We start from the raw sequence: 13265 nt of genomic DNA, 5'->3' as shown, positions 1-13265 counted from the left end.
TGCTCATCAGCCTGTCAACATATTCTTTCACTTTCTCAGCCTCCTGCATTCTTAAAGATTCAAACTCCCTTCTTAAATTCAAAACTTGCATGTTTCTTGTAGTGCTACTTCCCATGAACTCTTATGTCAACTTGTCCCATGATTCCTTGGCTGTTTCGCATGCCATGATCCTTGTAAAAACAAGGTATGTGACAGTTGAGTGGATATGGGATAGGGCTCTTGGAGCCTTTGATGCTTCCTCTTCATGCATTTGAATTTGGTTGAGGGTGGGATTTGGTCCCAGCTGAGGGGGTTGTCTCTCTTCCTCTACATACTGCCAGAGTCCTTGGCCCCTTAGGTAAGCCTTCATTTTGATTGACCAAATATGGTAGTGTTCACCGTTGAACACAGGAGGTAGAAGGGAAGCTGTTTGAGTAGTCATTTGTTTGAAAGAAAATAGGTCTGATGCAAGGCAGTTTCCAGGAGAGCTGGATGTGTTGTTTGGAGAAGAAAATGTTCAGTTTTTTGTTGGAATCAACCAAGCTCTGATACCATGTTAGTGTTCTTGTGCTGGAGTTTAACAAAGAAAAGAAAAAGTGCTGGACAAGATGAAGAGTTGCGTTTTCTGCATTTTGAAATGAGTTTTAATTACAGCAGATAAAGCAAAGTTTTTACACTGACTTATACCTACTTTGCAGACATATAAAAACTTAAATTAATCCTAAGCCACACACTTAATGTCAACTAACAACTACATCATCAGAACATCCCTTACAATCTGGAATGCGTATCACACTTTTACAAAATGAACTAAACTTGCAGCATACCAAATACACCCCTGGCAGACTTCGGTTCAGGTTTTGCCGCCAACTTACTTTCAAAAGACTTTAACAAAACTACTGCATTTCCAGCCATGCATCAACGTTCAACATTAGTTCCCCTTCGGAACTTGACTTCACAAACTCAAACATACGAGGTCCGATCCCTTAACTTCCTCAACTTAAAAAACTTTATGTGCGCAACAATTCTGAAGTTACCATCGATTTGCATTCCATGTTTGCAGCTCCTTAACTAGAAATTCTTGATATTTCAAGTACTCTATTTAATGGATCATTACCTTCCTTTTTGGCCAACACAACTTCACTACGCCATTTCCAAACATGGAATTGTTTACTTCAGGGGCCCATACCTGCTTCCTTCATGAACCTTTCAAAATTAGAAACATTATCGCTTGCTTTTAATAACATAACAGGTCACCTATCGCCTTTGATATCCAATCTGAGATGCCTTAATACTTTGAATATGATGCAGAATTCTTTGGAAGGAACCATACCCACCTCAATCTGTAACATGACCTCTCTGGAGTATCTCTCTTTGTGGGACAACTTTCTTACTGGAAATTTACCAGGTTGCATCAGCCAGCTTTCCAGACTTGAGTTTTTTCTAATCAGTCAGAATAAAATGAATGGAACAATCCGGTCGTTGTCATCATTGTTTAAGAACGCAAATCCAATTATGATTATGATGAGTGATAGTGGGCTGACTGTGAAAGAAGTTCAACCTCTCCTTCCACCCAACTTTCGGCCTCAGTTTTTGGACCTAAGTGTATGTCTTTTAGGAGGAACCATCCCAGATTTCATTTCTAGTATGACTCAGTTAGCAACGTTAAGTTTAGCCTATAACAACTTATCAGGAACAATTCCACCCTGGCTATTTAATCTACCAAATCTCGGATACCTGGATCTCTCTTTCAATAACCTCCAAGGAGTTGTCCCACCACATATTAAATTACAGTCATTCATGGCACCGACGACATTAAATTTAGCAAACAACCAGCTCAAGGGAAATATCCCTTCCCTGATTAAGAATGTAGAAGTTATAGACTTGTCTGGGAACAGTTTCACTGGCCACATACCATTACAACTCGGAGTTGCAAAAATTAAATATTTATCATTATCTGGGAACGAACGTTATAGTCATCAGATCCCTTTACCTTTCTATCATTCTGGTAATTTATTGATGCTACTTGATCTTTCAAACAATAGTCTGAGTGGGACAATTCCTAAAAGTTTAGGAAATTGCACCGCTCTCATTTTTCTGAACCTTGGAGGGAACAACCTCATTGGAGAGATTCCAAGTGAACTGGAAAGGGCAAAAAATCTGAGTTACCTTGACCTTCCTGACAACCTTTGTAATGGTAGTTTTCCAGGTTTTATTCAGAAATTTCAGAGTTTGGAAGTTCTCAAGCTGGGGTTTAATAGATTTCAGGGAAGGATCCCACAGTTCATTGGAGCTCTCCAGAACCTCCATATTCTTGTGCTAGAGTCGAATTTCTTCAATGGATCAATTCCTTGGGAGATAACTAAGCTGGAGAAGCTGCAATATGTTGACTTTTCGAGTAACAAACTTTCAGGTCCCATCCCTGAAAACCTGAATGGTTTGAAAATGTTGAAAACCCGACCTCAGGATGGCTCTATTCTTGGTTTTGTCATTTCATCCATGTTCGCTGCAGTAGAGCTAACTGTGACGATGAAGGGATTGTTACAACACTATGTAATCGTCCGCTCATATCACAGTGGCATTGATCTCTCGTACAACTGTCTGACAGGAAATATTCCAATTGAAATAGGAACTTTAGAGGGTCTCCCTATGGTCAATCTCTCACATAATTGTCTCTATGGTGAGATCCCAAAGAGCATTGGAAATATGTCTGTTTTGGAGTCACTGGACCTGAGCTTCAACAATTTAAGTGGGGAGATTCCGGCAGAAATCACGTTGCTGGATTATCTTTCGATGTTCAACTTGTCATACAACAATTTGAGCGGGAAAATTCCATCGGGGCAGCATTTCAAAACTCTGAACATAGATGGATCGGCATATATTGGCAATGAGTTGCTGTGTGGAGATCCCCTTGGAATCAGTTGTACTGGTAAAAGCAATTCCTCAACTCCAGAAAGTGTTGAAGTTGAAGATGCCTGGTGGGAAAAGTTGTTTTATGCAGTTGTAATTTTTGGCTATGGAGTTGGCTTCTGGGGTTTTTTTGGGATTTTTTATTTGATGAAGGACAACTGATGGAACATTTACTGGAGGACCATCGATCGGATTGCATTTGGAATCATCCAACGCATGCGAAAACAGGATTAAAATAACAGAAAAGGACTAGTAATAATTTCGCATAGATGCATTCTCAGATGTTTACACCAGTGCTGTTATCTTAGCAGTTGAATATTGTAAAGTATTTATGTAAGATCTGTTAATTTAATTACTATAGGTTTAAGCTGGAGAACACAAAGAGAGTTGAAAACAGAGCTCAAAAAACTTAAGCTAAAAGTTCTGTGTATTTTTCATTGAAGTTATTCAATATAAATCAGTTAACAACTCTCTGCTAATTACACCAACTATAGCAGACATTTTCAACTTTTGAATTCAAATCTAACCACTAATATTACAATCATATTACACATAATAATCTTGAGTTAAATACCCTTAAGTCACTAAGCAACAAATCATTACAAAAAACACTCCCATGCACGTTGAACCACTGCTGTATGTAACCTTTAGCAGCTTTCCAAACACAAACTTGCATACTTGAATATTTGATGCATTTCCAGCAAGGTATCACTGCATCAACACTCCTCCTTGATGCCTTTGCTGGAAACACCAAGTTTGATCTAGTTCCTCAAACTTGGCTTTAGGCAAACTTTTAGTCATAATGTCTGCAATCTAGTCCACACCCCAGCAGTGCATCAAGGTCACTTCTCTATTATTTTCAGTCTCCCTTACTGCATGAAATTTAATCTTAATATGCTTGGTCCTGTCGTGGAGAACTGGATTCTTTGCCATTGCCATTGCTGATTGATTATCACACAATATTGGTGTTGGCCTATCTTGTTCCTGCTTCAAATCAGACAAGATTTTTCTTAACCAAGCAGCTTGGTTCACAGCTGCTGCGGCAGAAATGTACTCTGCCTTTGCTGTGGACTGAGCCACCGTGTCTTGTTTCTTTGACAACCAGCTAATGGTACCTTCATTAATGTAAAACACATACCTTGAGGTACTTTTCATGTCATCTAAAGAACCTCCCTAGTCACTGTCTGTGTATCCCTGCAAAACTGGTTTTTCTGCCCTCTTAAACCAAATGCCAAGGTTTGAAGTTCCTTTCACATACCATAACACCCTATTTGCTGCCCCATAATGTAATTCACTTGGACAACTCATAAATCCAGAAAGATAGCTAGCTGTAAACATCAGGCGTGTGGCTGTTAAGTACAGCAAGCATCCCACCAGACCGCTAAACATACTCTCATCCACTCTTTTCTCACCATCATTTTTTATCAGCTTTAGGTTAGAGACCAAGGGTGTATCTGCAAGTTTGGAATTCTCCATTCCAAATTTTACAAGAACCTCATTTGCATATTTTTGTTGGTACACAAAGATTCCAATTTTAGATTGAAAAATCTGCATACCAAGGAAGTATGTCATCTCCCCCAAATCTGTCATCTCAAATTCAGATTGCATGGACTGTTTGAACTTATTCAATTGGTCTGGATTGCTCCCTGTAAGCAGCAGATCATCCACATATAATGACACAACATTTCAGGTCACCCTTGGCTTCTTTAACATAAAGGGTATGCTCATTTGGACTTCTTGCATAGCCTAAACTGTTAAGATGATCACTTATGCGGTTGTACCAAGCCCTAGGTGCCTGTTTTAGGCCATAAAATGCCTTCTCCAATAGGTACACCTTACTTTCTTCACCCTTCACCTGGTAGCCTTCGGGTTAGTCCACAAAAATCTCCTCATCCAAGCAGCCATTTAGAAAAGCAGATTTGACATCAAGTTGGAAAATTTTCCAACCAAATTGGGCTACCATGGCAAGGATCAACCTTATAGTATCATGTCTAGCCACCAATGCAAATGTTTCAGTGTAATCCACTCCTTGCTGCTGTGCAAATCCTTTTTCCACAAGCCTAGCCTTGTGTTTGTGGATTGTACCATCAGGATTAAGCTTCAACTTGAAAATCCACTTCACTTGAATTACCCTTCTATTTTCAGGTCTTTCAACCAGCCTCCAAGTGTTGTTCTTCTCAATCATAAAAATCTCCTCCTGTATTGCATTCCTCCAAGCATCTGATCCAATAGCTTCAGCATATGTTTTAGGTTCTAACATAGCCACATTGCACCTTGCATAAACATCATCCAAAGTTCTGGTCCCACGAACTAATGGTTCTTCATCCTCTTCAGTTTTAGGTTCATCAAATGCATCTTCAGTTGGTTGTTGTACTTTACAGTTAGCAACAATCTTCTTACTCTCCCAATTCCACACTGCATTTTCATCTATCCTCACATCCCTAGTTATCACAATTCTTTTTGTCTCAGGAATGTACACTCTAAATCCTTTTGATTGGCTGATGTAACCAATGAAAATACCAACCTCTGCCTTATCATCCAGCTTGGTTCTCTTCACTGCTGGAACCATGACATAGCACACACTTCCAAACACTCTCAAATAGCCAACCGCTGGTTTAATTCCTGTCCCAGCCTCGGCTGGTGTTTGCCCCTTGACTACCTTATTGGCAGCCTATTCAGGAGATAAACTCCTATATTGACAGCCTCAGCACCTCTAGCCATCTCCATGATGGTCCTGTTTCTTCTCTCACTTACTCCATTTTGATGTGGAGTGTATGGAGCAGTGAATTGATGTCTAATACCTACTTCTAAACAAAGTGAACTGAATTCCTTTGAAGTGTATTCAATTCTATTACCACTTCTAAAGGATTTGATCTTTGTTCCAACCTCATTTTCTACCAGCAATTTAAACTTTCTAAACACTGCAGGGACCTCACTTTTTTGCTTTAAAAAATACGCCCATGTCATCCATGTATAATCATATATCAAGAGTATAAAATACCTGTTTCCACTCAAGGATTCTATCTGCATAGGACCACAAACATCTGAATGAATCAACTGAAGTTTCATTGTTGCTCTCCAGGTCTGATTCGAAGGAAATGCAGGTCTGCTCAATTTGCCAATTTGGCATGCACTGTACATAGTACTTTTCTCCTCAATTTCTGGTAGGTCATGAACCATGTTTTCATTCTTTAACTTTTTGAGGCCATTATAATGATAATGACCAAGATTTTTGTGTCAAGTTTCTAACTCTTCTAACCTAATTGATAGAGCCAAATCATTGGTGTTTTTCCACTCAACCGGGAAGCTTTTACCCAGCATCTTTACACACATCAATTTAGCCCCTTTAGGATCTAATATAGTACATGCTTGGTTTTTAAAGTGTAAGGAATAACCCCTCTCTAACATTTGTCCCACAATCAATAAATTTTGACTAATTCTAGGCACATACAACACATGAGAGATTATCTTTGTACCTGACCAAGTTTGGACAGCAACATCCCCCATGCCTTTGACCTCGATGAATTCACCATTTCCTATCTTGACTCTGGAGCTATACGATCTGTCCAGACTAACAAAATTTCACAGCTCTGTAGCCATGTGATTGGTGCAGCCACTGTCAATTAACCAAGCTTCATTGATGGTTTGTGCAGTGTAACAAGTGGCCACAAAAAGTTGCTCAGCCTCCTCACATTGTTGCTGATCCTTCTCCAACTTTTGCTTGCTGTGTTGGTTGGTTTCCTTTGTTCTTACAAACTCTCTCAATATGCCCGAATTGCTTACAGCTCCTACACTGTATACCAGGTCTGAACCAGCATCTTCTCTCCGGATGCCCTTTCTTTTTACAGTGAGTGCAGGCTGGAAATTCTTTCACTCCACCAGGCTTTTCCCATTGGTTACTACTCTTCTCTTTCCTCTTTCTATCTCTAGCATACTTCCTTGTTTGTCCTTGTGCATGTTTGCCTTTGTCGCTTGCAACCATTGCACCCTCACTAGTGTCTTCTTGCCTCAAGAGCCTTCTTTGCTCTTGAGCTTGGAGAGCATGGACAAGGTCAGTCAATGTGATCTAAGTCATGTCTTTAGAGTCATCTAGAGAAGAGATTTTGGACTCAAATCTCTCCGGGAGACTCACCAAGACCTTTTCCACAACCCTTCGATCTGTCAACTCCACTCCCATTAGCCTGATTTTGTTGACAACATTCATCAGTCTATCAACATAATCCTTCACTTTTTCAATTTCCTGCATCCTTTGCATCTCAAATTCTCTCCTTAGATTAAGCACCTGCATATTCCTTGTTGTAGTGCTTCCCATGTACTCTTCTCTCAATTTATCCCATGTTTCTTTGGGGTTTTCGTATGCCATGATCCTGGCAAATACAAGGTCAGTCACAGCTACATGTATGTGAGAGAGAGCTCTCGGTGCGTTGGCTGTTTCTTCCTCATGCAACCTCATTTGATTCAACATAGGATTATGTCCAAGAGGAGGTGGCTGCATGTTTTCTTCCACGTACTGCCACAGTCCCTATCCACGAAGAAAAGCTTTCATTTTTACAGCCCAAATGTGGTAATGTTCCCCATTGAATACCAGTGGAGCCATCAAGGCAGATTGAGTTGCCATGTCCCTGTTTTTGTGTCTGTCGCAAGGAAGAAAAAGAACAGATGCAAGTTAACGTTTTGAGAATGTAAGGTATTTTGGAAGTATGATCGATGGTTTAGAATGCTAAGTTTTTGGTTTTTGTAAGCTGCTCTAATTCCATTTGTAGGTTTAAGCCGAAGAACACAAAGAGAAAGTTGAAAACAGAGCTAAAAAATCTTAAGCAAAAAGTTCTGTGTATTTTTCATTGAAGATATTTAATGTAAATCAGTTAACAACTCTCTGCTAATTACACCAACTACAGCAGACATTTTCAACTTTTAAATTCAAATCTAACCACTAATATTACAATCATATTACACATAATAATCTTGACTTAAATACCCTTAAGTCACTAAGCAACAAATCATTACAAAAAACACTCCCATGCACGTTGAACCACTGCTGTATGTAACCTTCAGCAGCTTTCCAAACACAAACTTGCAGACTTGAATATTTGATGCATTTCCAGCAAAGTATCACTGCATCAACAATTACTCGTTAAAAAGAGAAAGGATAGTTATTTTTTTATTTACTTTTTCTTTTTTCTTTTTTTCCAAACTACAGAGGTTTATGTGATATAAGGAAAAACCTGAAGGCAGTGCAATATAATTTTTCCAGGATTTGTTATTATAATTAATTTGTCTTTTCAATTTCTACAGCTGATTTTTTTTATTATCTTGTGATGAACACTTTTATTTCTCTGTTAATAAATGCGTCTTGTTCTTATTACTTTTAACTAATAACGCGTAAGACTATCCTCGATATATATTTCTTTACACCCATGTCAAAAGATTCAGATTATAGCTCATTCTTCTACTTTATAATATTTGTTTAATGTGTTGAATTATTCGAAAGGGATAGATATAGGCATGTCATGCTTTGAAAAAGACATTCTAATATCGTATGTGCCGCCCTGAAGTAGGCCTCTTTGATTTTAATCTTACAGTCTGCCTGAAAAAGAAATGAAAAAGAAGTTTCATTGACTTTAGATGATAAGAAGCCATAGCCAGATGTAAGATTTCATCTTATTCAAATGTTATTTTGTAATTACTTCAAATGAAACTTCTAGGACTTTCATCCAAGTGTTTAACTGATGCCAATCAATAGTTATAAATCAGCAATTAAATCTGCAATAATAAGGACATGTGTATACTAGAACCATGAACCTTCTGATCCATGTTTCCTTGTTATTATTTCCCCTGATCTCTAATCTTCCATTCATAGCTTGTTACTATGATCAGGAAAGAGCAGCTTTGTTAAGCTTCAAATCACATCTTACAGACCCTTCAAATCGGTTGTCGTCATGGCAAGGCCAAAACTGTTGCACTTGGCATGGAATTAATTGTTTAGAATCACTTCATGTTACTGCTATTGATCTCCCAAACCCCAATCCAGATGCATACAGGTTCACAATCAATATGAATTCAGTGTTTTGAGTTGTCGACTACTTCAGCATTAATGGGTTACGCAGACGCATTAGAGGGGGTCCCGTTGACTGGGCAGCGGGTGTGAGGGCAGTACCCCTAGGCCTGTAGGTGGTTTGGGCCTCTTCCATGTATAACCGTTGTAGGATTTCTTTAAGTCATTAATTCCTTATTAGGCTTGGACTTAGGAATATGAATCCTTGTAAAACTAGGTTTTGTCACTTTAAACATAGTAAATAAACATATTTTTCTCTTGTAATGAGTGGGATAGTAATCATAGGACAATTCATTCGTTGAAAATGAGAGAGGTGAGGAAATATTGCAATAATATTGACTCAGCTGGATGTAGCCCATATTGGGTGAACCAGTGTAAATCATGCGTGTTATTTTCTTTATGTTTATTATCTGTGATTTGCTTTATTGTTGTTTTGTTCTCGCTGCTATCTCTATATTGTTCAATCCCTACCCTGCTTAAGGATATATAAGCTATAGACTTGCCCAGGAACAATTTCATAGGCATCATCCCAGGCACATTTAACAATTGAAGAAATCAGATTTTTATCATTCTTTGGGAACATATTGTACGGTCAGATACCCTTCTCTTTCTGTCATCCAAATAGTGTGCTGATGCTCCTTGGTCTTTCTAACAACAGTTTGGTGGGAACAATTCCTACTAGTTTAGGAAATTGCACTTCTCTCATCTTTTTGAACCTTGGAGGAAATAAACTTAGTGGAGAAATTCCAAATGAACTAGAGGGTGCTGAACGTTTGAGCTATCTTGACCTTACTAGCAACCAGTTTAATGGATCTTTTCCATCTTTCATTCGGAAACTTCAGATTTTGGGAATTCTTAAGCTGGGATGTAATAGATTTGGAGGAAGGATACCTGAATACATTGGAGATCTCCAATACCTCCACATTCTGGTACTAGAATCCAACTCTTTCAATGATTCAATTCCTCAGGAGATAAACAAACTAGAGAAGCTGCAATATTTAGACTTGTAAGGCAACAAGCTTTCAGGATATTTGCCAGGAAGACTAACTGGTTTGAAGATGATGAGAACTCGATCTCAGGATGGAAACATTCTTGGTTATGTCATCTCATCCATGTATACAGGGGTAGAGCTAGACATGGTGAGCAAAGGATTATTGCAACAACGCGAGGTCGTGCGCACGTATATCAGTGGCATAGATCTCTCAGGCAACTCTCTTATAGGAAACATTCCATCAGAAATAGGCATTTTAAAAGGACTCTATATGCTCAATCTATCACACAATCAGCTTTCTGGTGAAATCCCAAAGACCATTGGTAATATGTCAAGTTTGGAGTCACTAGACCTCAGTTTCAACAACTCTAGTTGGGAGATTCCTGGAGCAATCACATTGCTGGACTATCTCTCAACTTTTAACTTGTCTTACAACAATTTGGCGACAGAATTCCAATAGGGCAGCACTTTGACACAGTGAACATAGATGGATCAGCATACACTACAAATGAATTCTTATATGGAACTGCAATTGGAATCAATTGTACTGGTAACAACAGTTCCTCAAGTTCAGGAAGGGTTCAAGTTGAGGCTCCCTGGCAAGAGAAGATTTTTTTTGCAGTTGTAATTATCAACTATGGTGTTGGCTTGGGGGGCTTTTTTGGGGTTATTCATTTGATGAAGAAAAACTAGAGAAAGAACTAATAACATTCAGAATCATCCAATGCATGGGAAAATAGGATTAATACTGTTTGCCATCTGAATATTGTAAAATTCTAAAGCAATAGCAAGTGGCATATCAAGATAATTATACAACTTATATCTCATTTCTCTTTGATCTGTTAAAACAATAGTTCAAATATATATAGAAAATTTTGAAAAAAAATAATAAACCAAAATCATTTCATAAGTTAACCTTGAACAGACACAGAGAAGATTTTGACTTGATCAAAGAATTCCAAGTAAATCTTCACCTGAAATTATTGAATTATATTTCAAATGCATAACTATTAAATTGACAGAGAACCTAAGAAACTGCAATGGAACTATACTTATGCTCAGGGACTTACCAGCAGGCACTTTGAATTACATTTCATAGTATTTGATTTTAGGTTGATTTTTTATGGAGACGTTAATGTGAACTTGCTCCAACATGGCCCAAAAGACTTAATAACAAAAGCGTTTACAAAATTCAAATCAAAGGAAATAAAGTGAGTTAGACAATGCGACTTTTCTTCCCCACTTTGATGCTTAAGAAGTAAAGAATGGAATAAGGATAAGATTCTGTTGATGGCAGTGATGTTTTACTGAAAACATGAAGACAGGCAGCAGGTTTGTAGGTTTTTGGCACCAAGTTTGAAGTTTGCAGAGCTGAATTTGAATGATGGAGCTGTAAATTTTTTAATTTTTAATGATGGCTTTAGGTGGTAGCAACCAGTTGTTAGGTTTAGTACCAACATTAGTTTCAGATGAATAGTTAAGAGTGTATTTTGCAAAATATCCTTGGAATATTAGGTGAAACAGTAGATGATATTTTGTATAAAACACTCTTGTTTTATAAATGAAAAACAGAGCAAAATTTCAGTTTATTTTTTCCCTTCTCCATCTCTCTCACATCTATTTTGACCTCTCTTTCCTTAGTATCCTCTAGCTAAAAACCTACAATTGGTATCAAAGCCATCATGATTCTTAGGGCCAAAAACACACTCTACAATTCGTTCAACCCCATTAAATGTTTTTCATGTAAACAAACCCAACTCCTCTTCTCCACCCTCTTCAATGGTGAGTAGTTCCATATTTGGGCTGTCAAAATAAAGACTACTAGAGAGGCCACAGTTTATGGCAATATGTGAGGAAGAGAGACAAGTCCCTCAGCTTGGAGCAAACCTAACACTAATCAGATAAGGATTCATGAAGAGATTAGCAAAAGCTTAGAGCATTGTCGCATACATTCTGCTTTCACAGACCAGGTTTTCACAAGAATCATGGCATGTGAAACTCCTAAAGAGGCTTGGGATAAGCTAAGGAGGAGTTGAGGCAGCAATACAACATGCAACATGCAAGTGCTTAACCTGAGAAAGGAGTTTGAAATGCTTAAAATGCAGGAGATGAATTTGTTAAGGATATGTGGAAAAGCTAATGAATGTAAGAATAAAATAAAACTACTTGGAGAGGAGTTGATAATAAGAGGATTGTGGAGAAGGTTTTGGTTAGCTTGCAGAGATTTGAAGCAAAGATCTCTTCACTTGAAGACTCCAAAGACTGTCCCAAGTCAGTTAGCAGAACTTCTGCATGCTCTTCAAGCAAGAAGCAAAGGAGATTGCTGGTAGGAAGATTCAAGTGAGGGAGCTATATTAGAAAGCCAAAAAAAGGGGGATTTCAAGGTGAAAACATGAGGTAGCTGGAGAGAAGAAGGAAAGGAGAAAGTTAACAACCAAGGAGGAAGAATATGGAATGAGAACCTTTCCTCCTTGTTCTCACTACAAGAAAAAGAACCACTCTGAAAACAAAGTTGGTTTAGGCTGGCATACATGCAGGTCTTGTAAGAGTTTGGACAAATAGAAAGGTAGCAAGAATAAAGGAGGGCAGGCGAGAGCATCAATCCTAGGTAGTGGAGAATCATACATAATCAAGAGCAACTCTTTGTGGTTTTAGGATGCGTAGCTAATTGTGATCAAGAGGTGTGGTTAATTGACATGGTGCACCAGCCACACAAATGTCACCAAACATGTCCAATTTGTGAGCTGGATCAAAGCTACAGTCCAAAGTCAAAGTGGGAAATGGTGAGCTGCTGGTGTTAGGCAAGGAAATGTTGTAGTCCAAACCAATTCAGTACCAAGATTATAATTGATGTTTTGTTTGTTCCCAAGATTAGTCAAAGTTTGTTAAGGTAGGCCAAATGCTTGAGAAGAATTATTCTCTGCATTTTGAAAAAGCATCATTGTGTAATTGTAGAATGTGATGGGAATGAATAATGAAGGTGAGGAGCAAGGAAAAAGTTTTCTATGGTGTGGGATAGGACTGGTTTTCAGGCCATTTGGCCAAGGTAGATGAGTTAGACTTATGACATAGAAGAACGGGTGTTTCCATTATCAAGCTCTTAAAAAGCTAAGACTAAGACCTTGTTAAGACTTGCTAAAGATAGAACAAGGGAAGGGTTGTGCAATACATGCCTAATGGGAAGCTAAGTAGGCCATCTTTTCTGGCAAAGAAGGCATGGAGAGCAAGTGAGAAACCAACTTGTGCACACAGACAGTGGTGGACTATGTGACAAGCTTTCTTGAATGGAAGCATATATTTTATCTCTTCATAGATGACTTTTCCAGGCTG

General features: G+C 38.4%; 3 protein-coding genes across 3 annotated transcripts; 2 read left to right on the top strand and 1 right to left on the bottom strand.

The window, feature by feature from the left end:
• The first annotated feature begins 1329 nt into the window (after window positions 1-1329).
• Window positions 1330-3051, top strand: LOC116141018 (probable leucine-rich repeat receptor-like protein kinase At5g63930). The gene has a single exon (XM_031426580.1). It carries the CDS (start codon window positions 1330-1332, stop codon window positions 3049-3051), a length of 1722 nt encoding a protein of 573 aa, XP_031282440.1.
• A 3526-nt stretch (window positions 3052-6577) lies between these two features.
• LOC116141017 lies at window positions 6578-7507 on the bottom strand. The gene is made up of 3 exons (XM_031426579.1): window positions 7475-7507; window positions 7022-7411; window positions 6578-6955 (listed from the first exon to the last, which is right to left on the bottom strand). Exons 1-3 carry the CDS (start codon window positions 7505-7507, stop codon window positions 6578-6580), a joined length of 801 nt encoding a protein of 266 aa, XP_031282439.1.
• Window positions 7508-9576: 2069 nt separating this feature from the next.
• On the top strand, window positions 9577-10395 carry LOC116141016 (leucine-rich repeat receptor-like protein FASCIATED EAR2). Its single transcript, XM_031426578.1, has 2 exons — window positions 9577-9873; window positions 10024-10395. Exons 1-2 carry the CDS (start codon window positions 9577-9579, stop codon window positions 10393-10395), a joined length of 669 nt encoding a protein of 222 aa, XP_031282438.1.
• The last annotated feature ends 2870 nt before the right edge of the window (window positions 10396-13265 follow it).

The sequence above is a fragment of the Pistacia vera genome, unplaced genomic scaffold, assembly GCF_008641045.1.
Source record: "Pistacia vera cultivar Batoury unplaced genomic scaffold, PisVer_v2 Contig39, whole genome shotgun sequence".
Taxonomy (NCBI): domain Eukaryota; kingdom Viridiplantae; phylum Streptophyta; class Magnoliopsida; order Sapindales; family Anacardiaceae; genus Pistacia; species Pistacia vera.
This window is presented reverse-complemented; position numbering and strand designations above follow the sequence as displayed.

Bases quoted from the DNA above. Each gene is read 5' to 3' on its own strand.
- LOC116141018 (XM_031426580.1), top strand. From the start codon at position 1,330: ATGACCTCTCTGGAGTATCTCTCTTTGTGGGACAACTTTCTTACTGGA.
- LOC116141017 (XM_031426579.1), bottom strand. From the start codon at position 7,507: ATGGCAACTCAATCTGCCTTGATGGCTCCACTG. The intron at 7,412-7,474 runs GTATTCAATGGG...CTTCGTGGATAG, and splicing joins CTGCCTTGATGGCTCCACTG to GGACTGTGGCAGTACGTGGA. The intron at 6,956-7,021 runs GTGAGTCTCCCG...GACATGACTTAG, and splicing joins GGGTTGTGGAAAAGGTCTTG to ATCACATTGACTGACCTTGT.
- LOC116141016 (XM_031426578.1), top strand. From the start codon at position 9,577: ATGCTCCTTGGTCTTTCTAACAACAGTTTGGTGGGAACAATTCCTACT. The intron at 9,874-10,023 runs GTACTAGAATCC...ACTCGATCTCAG, and splicing joins TCCAATACCTCCACATTCTG to GATGGAAACATTCTTGGTTA.